Raw genomic sequence first — 16,841 nt, forward strand, 5'->3', positions numbered from 1 at the left:
TTAAAACCCATGATCTCTTCTGTCAGCCTCACTTTCCATAGTTTACAAAAGGGACTTTGTTTCCATAATTATGTTATCACTATTTCATACTCTCCAAATGTTAAAGGCATACCAATATGTTGCACTGCTGCCCATTCTGCTTGTTTCTTTCCAGCTGGTATACTTCAGCTGGATTCTGCTGTGTGCATTAACTCATCTTTTCTCCCCAGCAAATGATTTGTTTTTGAAGCCACTGACTTCTTTACACAAATTATGCAGTGAGCCTCTGAATCATTTTCCACTTTATACTGCTCTCATTGAAACAGACAAAACACCCTTTGATTTTAGTAGTTCAGTATCAGATCTTTTACCTATAAAGGACCTACTATGAAACCAGGGGAACATTTTGTGAGTGCCAAAGAAATCAAGGGATGATCTTGAGTATCCCATATCTACTTTCTGTGTCTTCCCTATCAGAGCAGGATAGCAGAGCCTGAGCAAGCCTTGTGTTCCTTAAAGATGTCTGGTTGAAGCTGAACAAATGTGTTACTGTAAAACTGCAGCTTTGTGCTTTGGTCTTGGATTTTGAGCGTGGGCATTGCTGGAGCAGAAAATCCACCTCATTAGTCCCACCCTGTCAATGGAATGTTAAAAGACAGCATGATTTATTTTAGCTAACAATTTTAACAATATCACTGCAAGTCAGTAAAAGCATTTCACTGGGTGGAGGGGTGGACGGGTGGCACTAGATGCCATTGAGATGGAGATTAGGGACGATCGGGTTGAATGTTTGTGGGTAAGAATTAGAGGGAAGACCGGCAGGGCAGACACCCTGGTTGGAGTCTGTTGTAGACCACCCAACCAGGAGGAAGATGTTGACGAAGCATTCTATAGGCAGCTTAAGGCTGTCTCAAGATCTCTGGACCTTGTTCTCATGGGCGACTTCAACCTGCCTGACATCTGCTGGGATCTCAACACAGCAGAGAGGAGACAGTCTAGGAGGTTCTTAGAATGCATGGAGGACAGCTTCTTATCCCAGGTGCTGCGAGAGCCTACCAGGGGCAAGGCTATGCTTGACCTCCTCTTCACCAACAGGGAAGGGCTGGTGGGTGATGTGGTGTTTGGAGGGTGTTTGGGGTCCAGTGACCATGAGATAATTGAATTCTCGAGTTTTGGTCAAGCTAGGAGGGGCAGCAAGAAGACCTCCACTCTGGACTTCCGGAGGGAAGACTTCAGGCTACTCAAGGAACTAATTCAGAGGGTTCCTTGGGATAAAGCCCTTAATAATAAAGGGGTCCAGGAGAACTGGACCAGCTTCAAGGAAGAATTGTTGAAGGCTCAGGGACAGGCTGTGCCAATGTGCCGGAAGATGAGCCACTGGGGGAGACAGCCAGCCTGGATGGGCAATGAACTTTTAATAGAACTAAGGGAAATAAAGAGGGTGTATCACCTTTGGAAGAGAGGGGAGGCAACCCACAGAATGTTTAAGGATGTTGCTAGGTCTTGTAGGAAGAAAATTAGGGAGGCAAAAGCACACTTGGAGCTTAAACTAGCCTCTACTGTGAAGGACAACAAAAAGTCCTTCTATAAATATATTAATAGCAAGAGGAAGGGCAAGGACAACCTCCACTCCTTGGTGGACACGGAGGGAAATGTTGTATCAAAGGATGAGGAAAAGGCAGAGATACTTAACACCTTCTTTGCCACAATTTTTACTAGCAGGATAGAACGTCTTCCTGACAGCTGGCCTGCAGAGCTGGCAGAAGGAGCCAGGGAGCTGCACAGTTTCCCTCTGCTCCATGAGGAGGTGGTTGGAACTCTCCTCAGCAGCATGGATCCCCACAAGTCCATGGGACCAGATGGGATCCATCCTAGGGTGCTGAGAGAGCTGGCAGAGGAGCTGGCCAAGCCACTCTCCATCATTTTCCAGCAGTCCTGGCTCACTGGCGAGGTCCCAGAGGACTGGAAGCTGGCCAACGTGGTGCCCATCCACAAGAAGGGCCGGTTGGATGAGCCAGGGAATTACAGGCCTGTCAGCCTGACCTCAGTGCCAGGCAAGATCATGGAACAGGTCATCCTGAGTGCAATCACACAGCACTTACAGCATGGCCAAGGGATCAGGCCCAGCCAGCATGGATTTAGGAAGGGCAGGTCCTGCCTGACCAACCTGATCTCCTTCTATGATCAGGTGACCCGCCTGGTGGATGTGGGGAGGCCTGTGGATGTAGTCTGCCTGGACCTTAGCAAGGCCTTTGACACTGTTCTCCATAGCAAACTCCAGGCCAAGCTGTCAGCCCATGGCTTGGACGGGAGCACACTGCGATGGGTTAGGAACTGGCTGGATGGCCGAGCCCAGAGAGTGGTGGTGAATGGTGCCACATCCAGCTGGCAGCCAGTCAGTAGTGGAGTTCCCCAGGGATCAGTGCTGGGTCCCATGCTCTTTAACATCTTCATTGATGATCTGGATGAGGGCATTGAGTCCATCATCAGTAAATTTGCTGATGACACCAAGCTGGGGACAGGAGTTGATCTGCTGGAGGGTAGAGAGGCTCTGCAGAGGGACCTCGACAGGCTGGACAGATGGGCAGAATCCAATAGCATGAGATTGAACACATCCAAGTGCCAGGTTCTGCACATTGGCCACAACAACCCCAGGCAGTGCTACAGGCTGGGGTCAGAGTGGCTGAGAGCAGCCAGGTAGAGAGGGACCTGGGGGTGCTGGTCGACGGTAGCCTGAACATGAGCCTGCAGTGTGCCCAGGTGGCCAGGAGGGCCAATGGCATCCTGGCCTCCATCAGGAACAGTGTGGCCAGCAGGAGCAGGGAGGTCATTCTGCCTCTGTACACTGCACTGGTTAGGCCACACCTCGAGTACTGTGTCCAGTTCTGGGCCCCTCAGTTTAGGAAGGAGGTTGGCTTGCTGGAACGAGTCCAGAGAAGGGCAACGAAGTTGGTGAGGGGTTTGGAACACAGCCCTGTGAGGAGAGGCTGAGGGAGCTGGGGTTGCTCAGCCTGGAGAAGAGGAGACTCAGGGGTGACCTTATCACTCTCTACAACTACCTGAAGGGAGGTTGTAGACAGGCGGATGATGGTCTCTTCTCCCAGGCACCCAGTACCAGAACAAGAGGACACAGTCTCAGGCTGCACCAGGGGAGGTTCAGGTTGGATGTTAGGAAGAAGTTCTATACAGAAAGAGTGATTGTCCATTGGAATGGGCTGCCCGGGGAGGTGGTGGAGTCGCCGTCATTGGAGGGGGTCAGGAGGAGACTTGACGGGGTGCTTGGTGCCATGGGTTAACTGTTTGGGTGGGTTGGATTGGTTGATGGGTTGGACGCGATGATCTTGAAGGTTTCTTCCAACCTGGTTTGGTTTATTCTAAAAAAATAAAGGAAATTAAATTATACAAAATTAAATTAAATTAAATTCAACTTTATTCTAAAAATAAAGGACTTGCTCTGAGGCGTGCTCCGCAAAGCTGTAGCATTACACAATTATTAGCTCTGCTGTCAATGCCTTCCCCCTACCCTGTTTGGGAGAATTTATTAAGCAAGTCTCAGAAAAATCATTTCCCAGGCAAGTAAAATATGTCAGCTCCTCAGATTCCAAGTTCAATTCCACTATAGTTTTGTGAATGTAGCTTATTTTACACTGCATTTTCCAAGTGTCTCCAAACCACTAGTAGTTTTTGTGCAGGAATGCACATAGCATTGTGGAATTAATATATTCAATACTATAGGAGCACTGGCCAATAAAGCTGATTTGATTTATGTCTTTACTGATGCTTTTCATGCAGCATTTCCACTTTCATAATCATAATGTCACTCAAAACTGATTTGGGTTTTTTAATCTATTGGTCACAAACTATTACTTTTTCTCTTTTACTGAGATGATTTTGTTCAGATATTACTGTGGTAAATAGCAGCTTTCTCTCATCTTTTTTTTTTCTTCACCTTTCAGGAAAAGCAAATAAATCTTTTTCAGATGAAGTAAAACTAGGATATGTTTTAGATTTACACCATAAAAAGTTTGGATCCAGTATATGACAAGAGTCATGGAATTTGTCAAAATCCATTCAAACTTCTAAGAAGTTCTCAGAGTAATTTAGGAAGCATTTAAAAAATATATTTGCCTATGAAAAATCATTCATATGCTAAAGGATAGCATATTGGCTTTAATTAGTCATTCAAGTCTATTCCTAGAGATTAAAATTGAGTTTAGCATTACATCTAGAATTACCAACAAATTAATAGGCTCTTCCAAGTTCTACTGCACACCTGATTCTGGATAAGAGATACTGTAAATTCATAACTATGTTTGCAGCTCATTATCTGGTGACAAAGCTCAGCAGCAAAAGAAAGTGAAGCCTATTTAGCCAAGTGCTAGGAACGGAACCAAAATTCAGGTTATCTATGAGACTTGAAGCAGATGAACTGTGGCCAGCTTTCAGTAGTGCATTGCTTTGTTATTCAAATGCCCCAAGCAAGCCTGTTCACTTATGTTTTCTAATATGCTTTCACATCAGGGTGATTTCTAATTACTCCTTTTTCTCATAGTACATGTTCATAGCTGAGGGTTAGTAGTAAAGAAAGAAACTGACCCAAGGAGATCTGAGTTAAGTATTCTGCCCAGTAAACTTGGAGAAATCACCAGGGTAGGATAGTTTCATGTTCTGATTAAAGTAATTTCTTTCTAATGGATTTTGTACTGAATCATTCTGCCACTAGTTTAAGGGGTTTAGAGAGCAAATTCTACATCCTAAACCTGGAAGGTAAGGAATAAATCTAACTAATCAAGCTGTAGTTAAGGCAGCAGCACCTGTTTTAAACTAATATCAAGAAGTATTTATTTTAAAACAGAAGAAAAATTTGATTGGCAGAAGTAAAGATTGTATTAATCTATTTATAGATGGTGGTGTTACACTGCAGTACTTGAAGAAAAACACTTGCCTCATTTTTCCACCTTTCCTGATTTCTATTTCTGTCTCACTACATTTCTTTGCTTATTAAATGGAATCCATTCATGTATGTATAACTTTTCAGTTGTCTATCTCAGTAAATACTGTAATATCTTTAAAATTCCATATTTTGGGAAATGGAGTCATTATTTAAATCTCTGTCAAAGTGTCATAAATGCAGAAGGAACAAAAGAACTGAGAAAACACTGTATCACTGAAATTCCCTTTGGGAAAACTTCAAATATATGGGGAGGAAAATCTATCACTGCATAATTTTATTTTATTGCACACATCTCAGGCTCACATACCACACCTGACAATTCCTGACATCTGAACATTCAATTTCTGCAGTTGTTTTCCCTGTGATTTTTAAATAAGTCACTAAACATTTTGCAATAACTTAGAGGCAGAATTTCTGCTGCTGCAAGTGCAATGCACAAAGGGTTTGCAGTGGCTGTTTGCTGGAGGAGATCAGAACACTGAGGATGAAGTCTCTGCGTGTGTGCCAGACTGCTAACAGTTGTTCTAGGACTCCTGGAGACTGCAGTTTTTCCCACAGGGTACAGTTAGGCAGCAAAGACGAAAGCAGCCCTTGTATCATTGCCTTGTTCCTGCACTAGGGTACAGGCAAAATGGAGACATGCTTGGAGAGCATTTCTTGACTAGGAAAACAGCAACAGAGATTAGGAGAAAGGATCCCTCTTCCTAGGTTATATGAGCAAAGAAGGAGTAAGTGAACTGCACAACCCAATCACACCGTTACTTTTAGTACATTTTAGGAGTGTCAGGGTAAGCAAGAATCTCAGATTCATTCACCTCCAGTTACCATAATGACCTTGAGATCAACCCCTGAGGAAGGCATTGTACCTCCTGAACTGCCTGGTTCCAATGTCCCCCTTATCTGGCTCACTGGTGAGGTCCCACATGACTGGAAACTGGCCAATGTGGTCCCCATCCACAAGAAGGGTTGGATGGAGGAACCCGGAAACTCCAGGCCAGTCAGCCTGACCTCAGTGCCAGGGAAAGTGATGGAGCAGATTATCCTGGTGGCAATAACTGCACCTGAAGGATGGCCAAGGGCTCAGGTCCAGCCAACATGGATTTAGGAAGGGCAGGTCCTGCCTCTCCAACCTGATCTCCTTCTATGATCAGGTAACAGCCTGGTGGACGTGGGGAGGCCTGTGGATGTGGTCTACCTGGACTTCAGCAAGGCCTTTGACACCGTCCCCCACAGCAAACTGCTGGCTAAGCTGTCAGCTCGTGGCTTGGACCACTACACTCTGTGCTGGGTTAGGAACTGGCTGGAGGCTGAGCCCAGAGAGTGGTGGTGAATGGTGCCACAGCCAGCTGGTGGCCAGTCACCAGTAGCGTCCCTCAGGGATCAGTACTGGGCCCCATCCTCTTTTACATCTTCATTGATGATCTGGATGAGGGGGTCAAGTCAGTCATCAGCAAATTTGCAGATGACACCAAGTTAGGAGCAGATGTTGGTCAGTTAGAGGGCAGAAGGGCTCTGTAGAGGGACCTCAACCGACTGGACAGATGGGCAGAATCCAACGGGATGGCATTTAACAAGTCCAAGTGCTGAGTGCTGCACTTTGGCCACATCAAACCCATGCAGAGCTACAGGCTGGGGTCAGAGTGGCTGAGAGCTCCCAAATAGAAAGGGACCTGGGGGTGCTGATCAACAGCCGCCTGGACATGAGCCAGCAGTGTGCCCAGGTGGCCAAGAGGGCCAATGGCATCCTGGACTGCATTAGGAATAGTGTGGCCAGCAGGAGCAGGGAGGTCATTGTGCCCCTGTACACTGCACTGGTTAGGCCACACCTTGAGTCCTGTGTCCAGTTCTGGGCCCCTCAGTTTAAGAAGGACATTGAAACACTTGAGCGTGTCCAGAGAAGGACAACAAGGCTGGGGAGAGGCCTTGAGCACAGCCCTGTGAGGAGAGGCTGAGGGAGCTGGGATTGTTTAGCCTGGAGAAGAGGAGGCTCAGGGGTGACCTCATTGCCCTCTACAACTACCTGAAAGGTGGTTGTAGCTGGGAAGGGGTTGGTCTCTTCTCCCAGGCAACCAGCACCAGAACAAGGGGACACAGTCTCAAGCTGTGCCAGGGGAGGTTTAGACTCAAGGTGAGGAGGAAGTTCTTCACCGAGCGAGTCATTTGTCATTGGAATGTGCTGCCCACGGACGTGGTTGAGTCACCATCCCTGGAGGCGTTCAAGAGGGGATTGGACATGGCACTTGGTGCCATGGTCTAGTCATGGGGTCTGTGTTGATAGGTTGGACTCGATGATCCTCGAGGTCCTTTCCAACCTTAGTTATACTGTGATACTGTGATACTGTGATAATCACAGAATCACTCAACAGATCTGATATGATTATATCTCTTACAAGACTATGACTAAGTAGCAGCAATTACCCAGTTATGATTGCTACAAGAACACAGGAAAAAGTCTAAAAGACACAAAACATTCACTTTAAGGTAAGCACAGCTTTCTCACTAGCATACAGAGCAAAGGACAAAGTGTTTGAAGAAATGCAGACTGGCACAGCCGAAAGAAACTAGTCCAGCTCTGTGGCAGGCAGAATTGAATAGAAAAGTACTGTGTTAAAAAAGGGAGTGGGAGTAGGTGTTCCAGTCACCACATCAGTCTAGTTTGTATAGCACACAAGTACATTTTAAAAGCCATGGGCAGGACTTTGCAGTCTCGTTCTCAAATATAAACTAGATATGCAGTAATAGTGTGCCATTGGCATTTGAAGGCAGTTCACAAGCAGTATAATTATACATCTACTTTAGTGAAAACTTAGAGTTCTTCTGTTCACAAAAACATCTTGGTGGTTCTACAACAAAGTGCAGAAGGCTTTGATGTACTTCAGCAGGACAATGCACTACGGCTTCATGTCACTAAGGAAGCAGCATTTGAACAGTGCATGAAACACATCAAAGAGCAACCTTTCTGATGATTGGAAGAAAGGACAATCCTGCTAGTTTTTATTTTAGAGACTTCAGGACTGCTAGCTTTGTAAAGAAAAAAAAGCACAGGTGAATTAAAAGCTAGCTTACAGCACTGTTTTGAAGCAGCTTCTCTCCATAAAGAGAGGACCAGTGTGATCGTGCCATGGGAAGAAAATGTGAACAAGCTTTACAGATGATCTGGAGCCAGAAGATAAGTTATGCACTATTTACATATAGTATACATAACTTCAGAAGTAGTAACAACACAGAAGATACTGTTCAAGGACTGAAAGATAACAGTAGGAAAACTTTGGTTACCATACACAGCTCACCCTCCAGTGTTGCTGGCATAACTTTACATGTAACTGCTCAGATCTGCCCACATGGGAGGAATTTCCATGTGTGGTGGGTTGGAAGGCAGATCCTCTCTTGCCTACCAGTGGGCAGAAAAAAACGAGACACAGACAAATGGATTGCAGATGTGATGGAAAGCTTAAATGGAAAAGCAGTGAGTGTTTTACAGAGAGCCACAAGTGCAAAGACAAAAGAAGATCCCAAAGCATACCCAGAAACTTCCCAGCATTTCCCTTCTCCCTTCCTGAGGGTACACCCAAAACCCTCAGGGATCTTTCTTCCTGCTATCCACTGTTAGGCTAATCTCAGCTGGCCAGATCTGAGATTGCCCTTCCCCCTTCTCCTCTTGGCATTAGGCCTAGCCAGGCCTATGAGTCCTTGAGTTAACTCCCCTTCCATTACCAGATAGGGAGCATCTCCCACAGTAGCAGCGAGGGAAGAAGGAGGAAGTGTGAGACTTTGCTGATAGATTGTAGGGAGCAGGACATCATGGGACTGAAGTATGCCATTTCCTGTGTCCACCCACTGGGCTGGACACCCGAGGCACCAAGGGTATATCTTGAGGGGTAGCAGCAGAAGGCACCCAGCCTAAACTACCACACCATGTTAATTGTGTTTAGCATACACAATCTTTCCTTGATCTCTAAACTTTTAACCTGCACTATGTGCAACCTGCGTTTCTGTAATGAGTTGGGGAATTCTTTTTTTGCATGTATTTTACTTAGAAAAAGTATATTTAAAAATGCAATAGCTAGCAGTTATACTGAATTACTTAAATTTATCATCAGCCATATCCCAAATGAGAAAAAAATCTAGTAAATCATGATAAAAAGCATTGTTGCAATCTGAAACTGACATCAATAATAATACCTGAACACAGAATACCTGGAAGGTTCACAAACACCATCTCTAACAAGTGATGGAAAAGAGTCACAAACTGCTTCAAAGGAGAATGAGCGGTCAAAAACACTCTTTCATCAAGTGGAAGCTTCCGTTTCATCATGTCTTTTGAGTCATAGCTATGACAGTAAAGAGTGCAAAATCACTCAGCACACCAAAGCATACCAGTGGAATTCACTCAATTCAAACACAGTTTATAACATTTCAAAGCATGAAAGCAGTCTTCCGAAGATGCCAGAGTCAGTAAAAGTGTCCTATTACTGTGTCACAAATCCCAACTGGCAGTCAAAATAAAGCCTTGAAATGCTTCTGTCACTTACAAAGTGAAAAGAAAAACACCAAAAAAAGAAAGAAAGAAATGTTACACTTCTGCTAGTTTGGCAGGGATAAGTTACCTCTTCCTAATGTTGTTAGAATTAGTTAACTAGGCAAATACAAATTAGTACTATTGCCTGCATCAGCCATCTCTTCAGTGCTGTCATTCAAACATGAAGACCTTACCAAAAAAGAAGGTGTAGACCCTTCTGACTAGAAAACCCTGTCAGGAATGAAGTTTACATGTAAATGAAATCAAGATTCACAGTATCAAGCAAGCAATGTAAAAGCTGAGGCCAGCAGTTCCATGCCTTAAAGAATTTTTTTTATACTGGCACTCAAAACCATTTTCAGCTCTAGAAACTGCATGATTGGACTACGGATGTGGGGAAAAAAAAGGAAGAAGGTAGAAGGTTTCATGAGTTTGTAGCTAACTTCTTAAACAGCATTTTCATTTTACTGCCTTAATTCCTAAAAATTACTTTATTAAATCATAAGCAGTATCAGAGTATGTCTTACTCTGAGAAAATTCAAATGCTCTTAGCACCTTTATCTTAGTATACATATAAGCCCCTTCCTCAGATATTTTCCTTACCAACACACAAATAATGGTTTCTGTCTTCCCATCTAGCCAAAAGTAGCACCTGGAGGCACCCAAGATAATGCAGGAGGTATATTCTGGCATTTTTTATGCTCCTGTTCATAGAAGGCTGTCAAGCACAAGATGAAAAGCTGAGGAAAGCAAGATCTTGTATGTGGCATTAAGATGGTGCCCAGGAAATGCTGGTTTATGATAGAGTAATTTGAAAACAGCAATAGCAAGCTCTGGATCTGACCAAGAGAGAAAGGCTGGTCACAGCCCTTAAAAAGGTATCCATGAAATAACAGAAAGCTAAAGGAAAGATTTTATTCTCTCTCACAGTTTAGTAAAAGCCTGACTATTGAAATCATCAAAACCATGACAGATAACTTCTAAAAGTTGGGTTTAATTCCTTCAGTGCTTTTGAGAAGTAAAAAAAAGGTCAGAGATGAGGATGGAAACTGACATAGGTGGTTAACACTGCAAGGTAGGAAAAACTGCTCATTATACTCCCTTCACAACACTGAGTAAATCAGGAGTTCAATGCAGCAAGAAGTAACCTCAAATACCAAAAAAAAAACCAAAAAAAAAAACCAAAATCCAAAAACACAGCACCAAAAACCCCCCACACCCTCCCCCCCAAAAAAAACAAACCCTCCACCAAATTACCTTTTTGATAGTACTACCAAAGAGTTTGTAGTATTTTACTCTTTTATCTCTTCAGACTGCCCACTACATTTCAGATTACAAGCTCAGCAAACCGCTCATGTAATTTTTTTTGTTCTGGGTGTCATGTTCAGCACCTTGTTTAAATGAATGTGTAAAAACATATTTTGTGAACCAAAGACTTTTTACTGTTCAGCTTGAAAATTCAATTTGAATAATAGCAGCATGCAAGTGCTTATTTTCTTCTGCATCACTGGAAGTCAGACATCATTCAGCCTCTACAATTAACTAAGACCTTTGCAACCCTAATGGCAGCCACAGGGATATATTAGAGCATGAATTTATAGATATTCAGTGACACGTGGTTTAGGATGCACTGTAATGACCATTATCTGTGACAATTTCAGAACACGGGCAACATTAAACAGAAAGCTCCAACAATACTGAACAGAAAGGGATCAAAATAAATTACATCCTAAACCCATATTTATTGCTGATGTGTTCTGCAGCAAGCAGCAACTTAGGGTCATGACAGCAGAGTTTTAATTCTCAGGTATAGATATATTTTCTGACCCTTTCACTACATAACACTGCCTTACCAATACAGCATTTGGCTCTGCAATGTGTTGGAGTCACTGACATTATTCATGGGGATAAGGAATGCTGAGGTTACCAAAAGTGGTAGGTAGTCACTTACTTTGTCAAACTACAAGATTACATCTGACTATTCTCTGAAGTTCTAGTTTGTGAGTTTTCTTAACAGGCTGCAATTATTCTGTTCTTAAATTCACACCAAAAACAAATGATGGTTGTTGGCTCTCCAGTTCGTGCAGAACTGGAAAATCAAAGGAGGGGAGAATCTTTTGTTTCCCTTTTATTTTATGCTGTGTGGACTTCAGATTCCTTTCAAAGCAATGTTTTAAAAGCCTCAGGTAACCCTACACAAGCAGTTGTAATTAACAGTATTTAGATAAATACCTTCACTTCATGGATTTCCAGCTGATCCAAAGCCTACGGAAACGACTTGTACTTTTTTTCTATGTTCAGTGGGTTTGCCTAATGCCCTACCGGCAGTGTTTGTTCATTTGCATGAGGAGGACAGTAGCTTTCTGAGCATCTACAACATTAATGGATATCTAATATAGTCAATGAACTATTTAAAAAGGAGTATTATGGCTTTGTGTGTGTAACTAATTTGGAGAGAGACTTTTATAAGGGCATATAGTGAAAGGGCAAGGGACAATGGCTTTACATTGAAATAAGTTACATTTAGACTAGGCATAAGGAAGAAATTCTTCATTATAAGGGCACTATGCCCCCTCCCTGGAAGTTTGCAAGGCCAGGCTGGATAGGGTTTTGCACACCCTGGACTAGTAGAAGGTATCCCTGTCTGTGGGAAGGGGTTTGAAACTGGATGATCTTTAAGGCCTTTTCTAATACAAACTGTTCTATGCTTTAATGGGGTTGACTGTCTTCTTTCTGAAAGCTGAAGAACAGGTATTTCAGCTTGTCTCAGTCCAGAGAGGGAAAGAGACTCAGTTCTTTTAGAATATTCCCGTGATGTGAAATTAGAGGCACAAACAAGGCCAAAATATCAACAGCTAGACTATTTATATAGTCTATTATATATATATTTATATATATATAATATATATAAATATAATATTTATATATAGTCTATTATATATACATTTATATAAATAAAGTGGACATAAGAAGGGGAGAGGGAGAAAATAGAGAGGGAGAGAGAGAACAGAGAGAGAAGAGGAAAGGAATTATATTACCACACCCCTCACCCCCCCAAGACAGTTTGAGTCTGTGGAGGAAAGGTGCTGCAGGAGATGTTGGGTTTGTAGAGGAACGGTGCTGAGGCTCTGGCTGTAGAAGAGCTGTGGTCCTCTGGGCAGCCTGGGTCTGTAGAGAAAGGGTGCTGAGGCTTTGGCTGGAGAAGAGATGTGGTCCTCTGGGCAGCTCCACGGCCTCTTTTCCCCGGAGCAGCATTGTCCTGGGCTTTTCCTTCTCAGCAGCATGGTCCGTCTCCTGTGTTTTCCTTCATCTCCGTTTTTCTTCTGCATTTTTCTTTCTTTAATCATCCAGTCCGGGAGACACAGTCCCCCACATTTTTCTTCAAAGAAGCCAGTAGTGGCTCCAGTCTTTTATACAGTTTTTAGTCCTTAGGTATGTGTCCAAGTATTGTCCCTCAGGAATTCCAGGGGCCAGGAAATCATCCTTAGGTAAATGTCCAGGTATTGTTCCCCCGGAAATCTTTCTGTGCACTTCTGTGTGTTTGGGCAAGAGTCTGGATGGAGGGGGGTGGGGGGGCCTCCGCCTCCTCCATCCTCATCTTCATGCCCCCATACTCATTACACATCAGGAAACAGGTGGTGAATCCATTGTCCACCCTTTCCAGGGTACTTGATGGGTGGAGATTATCTTGTCCTGAAGGCGTGATGGCTGGGTCATTGTTGTAGGCCAGCTGCAGTCCAGTGTTATCATGATGCAATCACAAGGTGATTTGCATCCACGATTGGTAGACAGGATTCCTAAATGATCTTTGCACCTTCCTCCCAGTGGCTCTGCCCAACACATATCAGCTGTTGTCTGGGCAAGCAGCAAGTGATTTTATCTTTGTTGAATCACACCAGGAGAGTGAAATACACCTGATCCAGTCAAAATAATAAAGGAAGTATTAAAATCTCCACAATCACAACTGAGCATTTCAAAGACTCACCACTCCTTTTTCTTGTTACAACAGTTTTTCACATGTCCCAGATGGCAAGAACACACATCCACCTTTTGTATTGCCTAGGAGCTCCAGAGAAAAGAGATTAGGAGGCAGCGACTATAAATTTTGCATTTCTGTGACTGGAATCACAGTTATGAGACATTATTTCTTTGGTTAGTGCTGAAGACACACAGATTAAAGCTACCTTAGTAGCTATACTTTGTGTAGATGCTTGGGAGATACTCTGGTGATAGAAGCTCTTTCTGTTTCATCTGGTTTTGTTTGTTGTTTTCTCTTTCTATTCATATAAACACTAAACACTCTTTTCTGCCACAGAGAGTTGTTTTTCCTCTCCACTGCAGCCAGGTAAACCCCAGCAGGACTCCACTGCACTGACAGAGTGAGTGTCAAGGTGCTGTGCCCTCCAGAGAGGCCACCAGCTTCTCCAGCTTCTGGAGCAATGCCCCATTAGGAATCCTGCACCACTCAACCGGTGTTCTGAATGCAGACCAGAGGAGAGGGACAATTCTCTGAATAAAGCTTGCTCTCTAATGTAAGAGAAGAAACATAACAAGCTATCATGCAAAATTGGCTAGAAAAGGCAGGAGAATTAAAGGATTCAGTAGAGCAGCAGAAGCAGTAGGAGAAAAGTATTTTGGCTTTATCCAGGGTTTTGACATTTGTTTATCACAACATGGTCATAGAGAAAGCTAGAATAATGTAGCTGGAATGATAACAATGCCCAGAGGGAGTCATCGCTAATTCAGCGTTAAATGGGGGAAATACACAGAGCAGGGCTTTACAGGAGTCTGTCCTGCTTCTGGTACTATTCAACATGCTCTCTAATCTGGAAGGAAGAGCTTGCATTAAAACTGCAAGCTGAAAGCAGCAGCAAGTGCAGGACTAACTACTACTTGAAGCAGGCAACACACTAAAGAAGGTACCTAGAAAAAGATGCAGTTTACTAAGGACAAAGTAAAAATTCCACACCACAGCCTGTGAAAGTATGGCAGATACAGTGAATCACAATGCTGTCATGAATCAAGAATGCCAGGCTGCTAAAATGCATACACACAAATAGAAATGTCAATTTAAAGTGTGCTATAACTCTCCCACTCTCCAGCTTACAAGTACAGACTAGTGCAATTTCCAGCCTGGCCACAGCAAATGATGGACATGAGTCCAGCAGTGGTAGGACAGATGAGTGGTGAGAGTCACCAGTGATGTAGAACACAACCTGTGAGAACAGACTGAAAGAATTTGGAAATTTTAGTTAGAGAAGATAAAACCTTAATGGTGGTTTTCAGATACACAAGCATGAGAACTCGAGTAGAGAACCTCTTTCACTAAAGTGTACGGAGGACAGTTGAGTTGGATATTCACAACTTTTCAATGGAAAGAACAAGCTTTTAGGTACTAAGGAAAATTATAGATTAGAAGAGACTGTGGAAGCCTCACCACTGGGTATTTTCAGGAGAAAGTGGGACAAATGCCTATCACGAGTACAGTTCATCCTGCCTATGAGCAAGGTCTCTTTCAACTCCTGCTTTCTGTGATAGACTGATGTGATTTCACTGATTTCTTTCACAGGGGCGTGAAACAGATAAACAGAATCTCGTCTGAGCATCATCTCTAGCTGGGCAAAAATGTCAGTGTGGAGAATCAGTTCACTTACAGTGGCACATCAGACCATGGACATCTGCCTGTCAATAGGATTGCTAAAGGGTCCTCTCCTTGAAAGATGGAAGCTGCAGAGATGTTAGACATTAAGAAAGCAGCTTTTAGTCACAAGAAGCTATGACCAAAAAAAGCTACAAAGGTTTAAAAACTAACCTACAAAGCTCTTACTAAGACAATGATTACAAGTTGAATAGAGACCTTTACTGTGATTGTAGTATGTATTTCTGGTAGCTGGTGAATTCTACAGATCATCTGACCAAGATACTGTACTGCTCTCCTTATCAGTACAGCTGACACCATTCCCTAGTACTCATAAGGCTCATCTCCTCTCAAAAATCAATACCAGCAGACAGTTTAGACCCAATGCAATAGCCTCTATGGTGGTTCATTGATTCTTCTAGTAATACCATATCATTGTTTGCTCTTCAGATCAAGCAGACATTTGCTCTCTTGGTGCTTTGGAAAGAAAAACCAGTATTAAGTCACTTTCTCAACTATAAGCAAAACGAGTGACACTCCCATTTCAAGTTGGAAACTACTTGCTTTTTAGGTGCTATTTTCTCGGGGAAGTTGTGAAGAAAAAAATACACATGAAAGGGCCTTTCTTAAAAATCTCAGCAAAATCATGTTTCCAGTTCTCTGCAACTCTTGTTGCCTCAGAGTCGTGGCAGAAATGTCACTGTATCTGATGATTTTACTCTATGGCTATTGCTTATGAGGTTAGAAAATTTGCTGGGCTGAGAAGCTGCTATATTGTTTGCTTGTCAAACAGCCTGAAGAGCTAGACAGTACTATTAGACATGGGATTGAAATTATGAACGGATGGATGGATTATCCTCACCTGCAGCATGGTGCGATGGGTGGTGCCAGCTCTCCTCCTGAGAAAAGAAGATATCAATCATAAAAAAGGGAATATCCTTGATTTCTTTTGAATCACCCAAAGCCTTAACAGAACTAACCTCTTTGGTTGTTGTGGAGGGCTAACAATTGCTACTCTAGGCCTCTCCTCCCTGGTGGGTGACAGTGGCCTAACAGCCTAACAGTGAGAAAACATTTCAGTGTTACAGCCAAGTTAGGAAATATTGTCTGTGTTTTTATTAAAATACTGTAGAGAAATGTTACCGTTGGTGGGCTGGCTGATATCTCAGAAAGCTCTGGAAATGGATCCGGGGTGGTCTCGTCCTCTCTGGCGGTGGCCATCGCTTCCACCTCAAGCGGTGACACCTCGTGATTCGGGTGTGGGAATGCACAAGTCCAGCCCTGCGCATGCGCCATAACCCTCTATGGTTCAGCCATGATGCTGTGACGCATGTTGAAATCAAGAGGGGAGTTCAGGTATTATGGTCCCTGCATGCCGCGGCAGTTTCAAAGCCCGCGGCAGCTCACGGCAGCTTCCGTTTCAGCCCAGCTTCTCGCTCGAACGCGCGCGCCGCCACAATTTCAAAAAAAAAAAAAGAAAAGACTTTCTCCAGTAGGTTCCATAGGCAGGGCTAGCCGTGGTGGTAACTCGCCACAATAACTCCTTTAAAAAGTCAGTCTCGACTCAGACTGAGGGGGAATATAAGCAGATAGGTAGGTGTCATAAGCAAGAGGTAGGTGTCCAGGCATCTAGCTGCAGACAGGCATCTAGCTGCAGCCTGGCACTTGAGATGCAGGGCAGAGGGGACGGCTCCTGCTTTAGGTGTGAGCAGATCGACTGTCTGCTTAGCCTGGTGGCTGGACTGAAGGAC

At 43.6% G+C, this 16,841-nt stretch overlaps 1 protein-coding gene across 1 annotated transcript in view; it reads right to left on the minus strand.

The window, feature by feature from the left end:
• Positions 1 to 16,311, minus strand: part of LOC137440959 (tyrosine-protein phosphatase non-receptor type 2-like) — a 160,897-nt gene extending 144,586 nt beyond the window's left edge. The window contains 2 exon segments of the mRNA XM_068137766.1: positions 15,953 to 15,989; positions 16,234 to 16,311. Of these exon segments, the coding sequence (XP_067993867.1) occupies positions 15,953 to 15,989; positions 16,234 to 16,311 (115 nt within the window).
• Between the last annotated feature and the right edge of the window lie 530 nt (positions 16,312 to 16,841).

This window comes from Melanerpes formicivorus, unplaced genomic scaffold (assembly GCF_026170545.1).
Source record: "Melanerpes formicivorus ecotype bairdi unplaced genomic scaffold, bMelFor1.0.p_v2 SCAF_4, whole genome shotgun sequence".
Lineage (NCBI taxonomy): Eukaryota > Metazoa > Chordata > Aves > Piciformes > Picidae > Melanerpes > Melanerpes formicivorus.